At 35.9% G+C, this 6,000-nt stretch overlaps 1 protein-coding gene across 2 annotated transcripts in view; it reads left to right on the top strand.

Annotated features, from left to right (window-relative positions):
• Positions 1 to 463: 463 nt before the first annotated feature.
• DNAJC12 (DnaJ heat shock protein family (Hsp40) member C12) overlaps positions 464 to 6,000 on the top strand; it is a 30,579-nt gene continuing 25,042 nt past the window's right edge. The window contains exon 1 of one of the 2 annotated variants that reach the window (XM_002718462.5): positions 464 to 747. In XM_002718462.5, coding sequence (XP_002718508.1) covers positions 670 to 747 — 78 coding nt within the window. In that variant the 5' untranslated portion in view covers positions 464 to 669. The remainder of the gene's footprint in view (positions 748 to 6,000) is intronic. The other variant, XM_008270068.4, reaches the window with a different exon arrangement.

The following is a 6,000-nucleotide window of genomic DNA, read 5'->3' as shown; positions in this document are numbered from 1 at the left end:
ACCCTGTTTCTTTGCATGCTTCTTGTCTATCTTCTTCCATCAGAATATAAGCTCCACAATAACCAAGAGTTTGTGTTGTTTACCGCAACCTTGCTGAGCACAAAATAGTTCCTTAAAATGCATTCATTGAGTGAATGAATTATCAAACGAAAATTCTTAGTCTACTTCCTTCTATGCTGAAAGTATTTTAAAAATTATGAAATGTTCTTAAACACTCAGAAAAGCACTCACACTGTCGACCTTTAACAAATCCTAAGACTCTTACCAGACTGCTTCACATTTTCTTTTATCTCAAAAAACGGAAAATGATAAATGTAGGAGCTGGAGAAAGGAATATGTGGGGGAGTTTGTAAAAATGGGCCGTTTTTGGCAACCTGTAAGATGAATGATTCATTGGCATCACTGGCACACACTCAAACTACAGATCCCAGGCAGCACCGGGACGTCAGCACGTGGCCCCTTCTTTTCTGTTCTGGAAACAGCCAACCAGAGATAGTGTTTACAAAGGGCTAGAATGACATCTGGCGTATTGATTGCGGGCGGGTCTTCAAGCTCGTTTTTGCCGTTTAGGACGTGGGGCTTTGATTCAGATATAGAGAGGTTTTTCCTGCTAATTCAGAGCTCGCCATATCTGAGTCCAAGGGAAGAAAAGCTGACTTAATAATCTAAATGGATGCGATACTCAATTACAAGTCAGAAGACACCGACGATTACTACACGTTACTGGGGTGTGATGAACTCTCTTCGGTAAGGCAGTGGGTTCTTTTTCCAGTGTTTCAAGTCGCGCCTAACAACCTTTTATTCTGAAGCACTTGTGGCACAAAGAAGTTAAGGATTTAAGTGTTGGGTTCTTGACCTGTGTCTTATGGCAATTTTATAGACGCCTCTGATTAAATGCTGTCTATTCTGGCTAATGGTCATTTGTTCTGTTTCACAATATACTAAATATATATATTTGGAATTTTATTGTAGTTGCTGATGGCAATGTTCCATAGCATACATGAGATACATGCTAATTCATATTATAATTGAGATGCAAAATACTTTTATATATGTGAGTAGTTAAATTGTAAATCAAGAAGCATCTTTGTATGTTAGCATCTCAAACTGTGTAACAGAAATTATTTCTTGAAGGGATGGATTCTGAAATAAAACATGTGAAAACTCTGTAGTAGTTCGCTGAATTAATAATGAAATAATGCATTTATTGAAATTCTCCCATAAACAATTATTAATGTTGTAGGATTTTCTAAATTATGGAAAATAGTTTATAGTTCTGTCTCCCAAGGGTAACACTTCATATTTTGGCATATTAATCTGGTATTTTTCTATATATATCTTGAAGACGCTTGTGGGAGGATATTAAATGTAGTCATTGATTCCTACTTTTTTACCAATTGATGTTGTAACAAAGATTTCTCTCTGCTATCACATATTTTAATGGATAGAAATTATTTTGCTTTATTGAATTACTACAATTAAATTATTCTCTTATTGTTAAATGTTTTATTTATTCTAAATTTTTAAAAAGTTTAAGTGATGTTGAGATGAATATGAAATGGCCATTATGCTTACATCATTATATTTAATTATGTTAGTAAAATATAACTATTATATATTATACAAGTAATATACTTTTATTATTAAATTAAATTAATATTTAAATATTTCATATAAGTAATATATGATTGTTTTATTATTAAAATAAAACTTAACATTTAAAGCAACATATTTTATATTTATTCTTTTTCATAGGAGTTTAGTAATATAATGTATTTAGTTGTGTTTTGAGAATAGGGTGTGATACTGACATAAAGGATTAAAATCTCTATTTTTGACAGACTGAGGAAGTTACCTTAGGTATTCTATGTTAAAAAAACTCACATAAAGAATAGGTTAGAAGGCTCTTTTAGCTGTGTATTTCTCATGTTTACATAGGTCGCGAATGTTTATAACAGTTGGAAAAGCTTTATTGTGACTTTTACCATATATGTCACTTACATTTTTGGTTATACTATTGCCAAATAATTGCTGAAGGAATTATTTAAAATCATAGGAACACAATTTAACTTGATTAGTTTTATAATTTGGACTTTAAAAGATATGCACTGGATTATAAAGTAGAGGTCATTATATTCCTGTAATAAACCTCTTGAATGAGTTCGTCAGTCTTTTGTAGCTATGCTGTTCTCTTTTCAGCCTACAAAGAAGGACAGATCCACAAAAAAGATCCTTTTGTTTGTGTGTAATATTTATGACAGTTTAGTTTCTTCGTTCCCAGGAATAATCAGACTTTTCTATATATATGGTGGCAACTTTTAAGAGGAAAAGGAAATTACTGTCTCAGTGTTCTTTTTTCTGGATGTACTTGACTGATCTGTCAATAACGTGGCCTATCCAGGCCTATCCAGTCGCTTCTTCAACTGTTAATAATGTCCTTACTTTTCATATGTGTCATTTCCTCTCTTATTTTCATAGATACCCTTCCCAGTTAAAATTATTTTTATGGCATTTTTGACTATTCAGTGTGACATTTTCTTAACTTGATTTATATTGAATGCATTTCTTTTACTTCAAATATTTCTTGATTTGATGCTCTAAAATTGACAAGAACTCTTCATACCCAAAATTATTTTTAAAACAATTTGATATTTTTATTTTACTTATAACAATTGAATTGAATTGTGCTGAAATATAACAGTGCTGCTTTGACGTGTAGTTCTTAATTTAAAGCTTGTGTTTTAAATTCATTAAACTCAAAGTAAATTTTCACATTTTCTAATGGTTCTAGAATAGTAATTCTGAAACTGTTTTCTGCTTTCCATACATGACAGATCATAGGCATGAGAGGATTTCCATGCTGTTGTATGGAACACAACATACTCTCATTTTAAACAAATTTACCAAAATTTGATCCTAAATCAGTCAGCCTCCTTTCCCTATATCATTGGATTTTACCAAAATACACATGCTATAAAACCCTAACAAGCTTTTTATTGATACATACACCACACATTACAGTTATATAGCATTTTCTCTGGTATGGATCTCGTTTGATTTTTAACTTTTTTAAAAAAGATTTATTTATTTGAAAGGCAGAGAGAGGAAGAGAGGGAAAGAGGGAGGGCAAAGGCATGACAGAGAGAGAGGGAGAGAGAGAGAGAGAAACAGAGAGAGAAACAGAGAGGGAGAGAGGCAGAGGAAATCTTCCATCCTTTGGTTCACACCCTATATGCCCGCAGTAGCTGGGCCTGGGCCAGGCTGAAGCCAGGAGCTCAGAACTTTATCCATGTCTCCCAAGTGGGTGGCATGGACCCAAGGACATGGGCCATGATCTGCCGTTTCTGCATATTAGCCAGGAGCTGTATCAGAATCGGAAGACAGAGTGAGAACCAGCACTCTGATATTGGATGCAGGCATTTCAAGTGGCAACTTAACCGACTGTGTTACAGTGTCCACTCTGGTTTTTAAATATTTGGTTATCGTTTCAGCAGTAATGATAGGTGATTTCGAGACTTTGTGGACCTGGAAATTGAGCACAAACCCGACAAATGGAAACATCTACCCACTTCCCACCCCCCACCCCCACCCCCCAGTTCTTGTTTTTACTGACTTTATACTGTCTGGGTTCAGATATGACTCTTACTTACTGGTTGTATGACCTTGAGGAAATTACTTGTATTTTTTATGCCTTGTTTTCCTAATTCGCAAATGAAGATAAATAGTACCTACTTTATAGTGTTGTTATAGACAGTGCAGCATGACATACAAAGTGCTTCGAGTAGAGCCTAGCACTGACTGGTCAAACTGGTGTGGTCCCAGTTGTTGTTTTGTCTTCACAGTGTTACTGTGCACTTGGAAATTTGTAAGTTTATTTTATCCTATAGTCTGCATTATTTTTAAGGATTTATATTGAACAATAATTTTGCGACTTAAAGTTTCGAAAATAATACAGAGTTCTTGTACATCCTTTACTCAAAGTCCTTTAATGTTGACATCATACCTAATGGCACTATAGTGATCAAAACCAGAAAATTAATATTGGTACAATCTATTAACTCAATTAAGGGGCTGGTATTTTTTTTTTCTTTTGGTAAAAATAGAAAAGGTCAGGACTAGGGTGAGGCTGGCAGGGCATTTAGGCTACAAAACTAAGGAGGCAGAGACTCCCAAGGTGCAGAAGTAAAGAATCGAGTGAAAGTGAGAATGAATCTCATTAAACCTACATGTCCTGCCCTGCCTGGTGCCGGCCCAGAGACACAACAAATATTTTAGGCTTTATAGCTCTTAGGTCTCTGTAACAACTACTCAGCTCTGCCATTTTGAAAAGGCAGCCACGGAAAATATGTAAGTAAATGATTAAGGCTGTTTCAATAAGATTTTAAGACCACTTGAAAAAGAAGCAGGCCAGTTTTGGCCTAAGGACTAGAGTTAATTAATCCCTAACATAAATTATAAGTCCTATCTTATTTCATCAGTTTTCCTTCGAATATTATTCTTTTTCTGTCTCAGAATCCAAACAGGATTCCTTATCACTTAGTCGTCATGTTCCCTTAGCTTCCTCCAGTTTGGTACTTTCTCCTACCTTCCTCATCTTTCATGCCCTGGACACTGCTGGTCAGTTATTTGCAGAATGTAATTAAATCTGGCTTTGTCTGATATTTTCTTTTTATTAGTTTTTTTTTAAAAGATTTTATTTATTTGTTTGACAGGTAGAGTTACAGACAGTGAGAGAGACAGAGAGAAAGGTCTTCCTTCTGTTGGTTCACTCCCCAAATGGCTGCAACAGCCAGAGCTACACTGATCCAAAGCCAGGAGCAGGGTGCTTCCTCCCGGTCTCCCATGCGGGTGCAGGGACCCAAGCACTTGGGCCATCCTCCACTGCCTTCCTGGGCCACAGCAGAGAGCTGGACTGGAAAAGGAGCAACCAGGACTAGAACCTGGCACCCAAATGGGATGCCTGCACCGCAGGCAGAGGATTAACCAAGTGAGCCATGGCACCGGTCCCTTGTCTGATCTTTTCTTATGCCTAGATTGAGATCCTGCATTTTTTGGAAGAGCATCAGAAAAGTGAAGTTGTGCCTCTCTCAGTGAATTGTATCAGGAGACATGATGGAGATATGCTTAAATATTGACCTTGCTCACTTGGTTACGGTGGTGTCTGTGAGGTTTTATCTGTCAGGTTTCTCCACATTAGGGTTATTATTTTTCCTTTTGTAATTTACAGATACTTCAAGACTATCCCGATTGTCCTCAAACATTTATCCATTGAGTTTAGCATCCTTTGGTGGATCTTGTCTGTTTGCCAAATGGTTGTTCACTTCTTTGCATCATCAGTAACACTGGTCCTTATCATTCACTGGTTTTGTTTTATTTGATTATGAGTAAAGTTGAAGTTTTTTTTTTTTTTTGTATGTTTACTGGCCAATAATATAGGCAGCTTTCCAGGTACTTGGACATTGGCTCAGGATGGCAGGATCCGGTGGACCTTGATGTGGAGGCTTTGGTTGCCCGTGGTCTGCACTTGGCACTGCACATGTGGTGGTGGTGGGGGCGGGTGGAGACCAGAGACAAACAGAATGTGTCTAAGGCAAACTAACAACCCATTTTACCAATTTATCCAGGGTCAGTTTTACATGGAAGGTTTAAGATGAACTTTATGACAGTAAGATTATGTCAAGTAATGAAAGACAGCTATGGATTTTTCTTAATTCTTTTTAAATGAAACTGGCAAAACCCAGAAAACATAGAGAAGAAAACAATGATCATGTACCTTAGCACTACTGAGAATTAGCCATTTTGGAACATTTCTCTTCCATGTACTAATTAATACGAGAATGATTCCTAACAGGATGTGAATTAAAAAAAAAGCAGTGATAGAACTTAAAGCTTTCTACTTTTGATAAACTGATAGGATTAATGTTTATGCTATTTTAATACCCTCAAAATACATATGCATACTTATATACATAAAATAGATATAAAATTGTGTTTTATTAG

The sequence above is a fragment of the Oryctolagus cuniculus genome, chromosome 15 (assembly GCF_051225735.1).
Source record: "Oryctolagus cuniculus isolate XC-2025 breed Fujian yellow rabbit chromosome 15, ASM5122573v1, whole genome shotgun sequence".
NCBI classification, from domain to species: domain Eukaryota; kingdom Metazoa; phylum Chordata; class Mammalia; order Lagomorpha; family Leporidae; genus Oryctolagus; species Oryctolagus cuniculus.
This window is presented reverse-complemented; position numbering and strand designations above follow the sequence as displayed.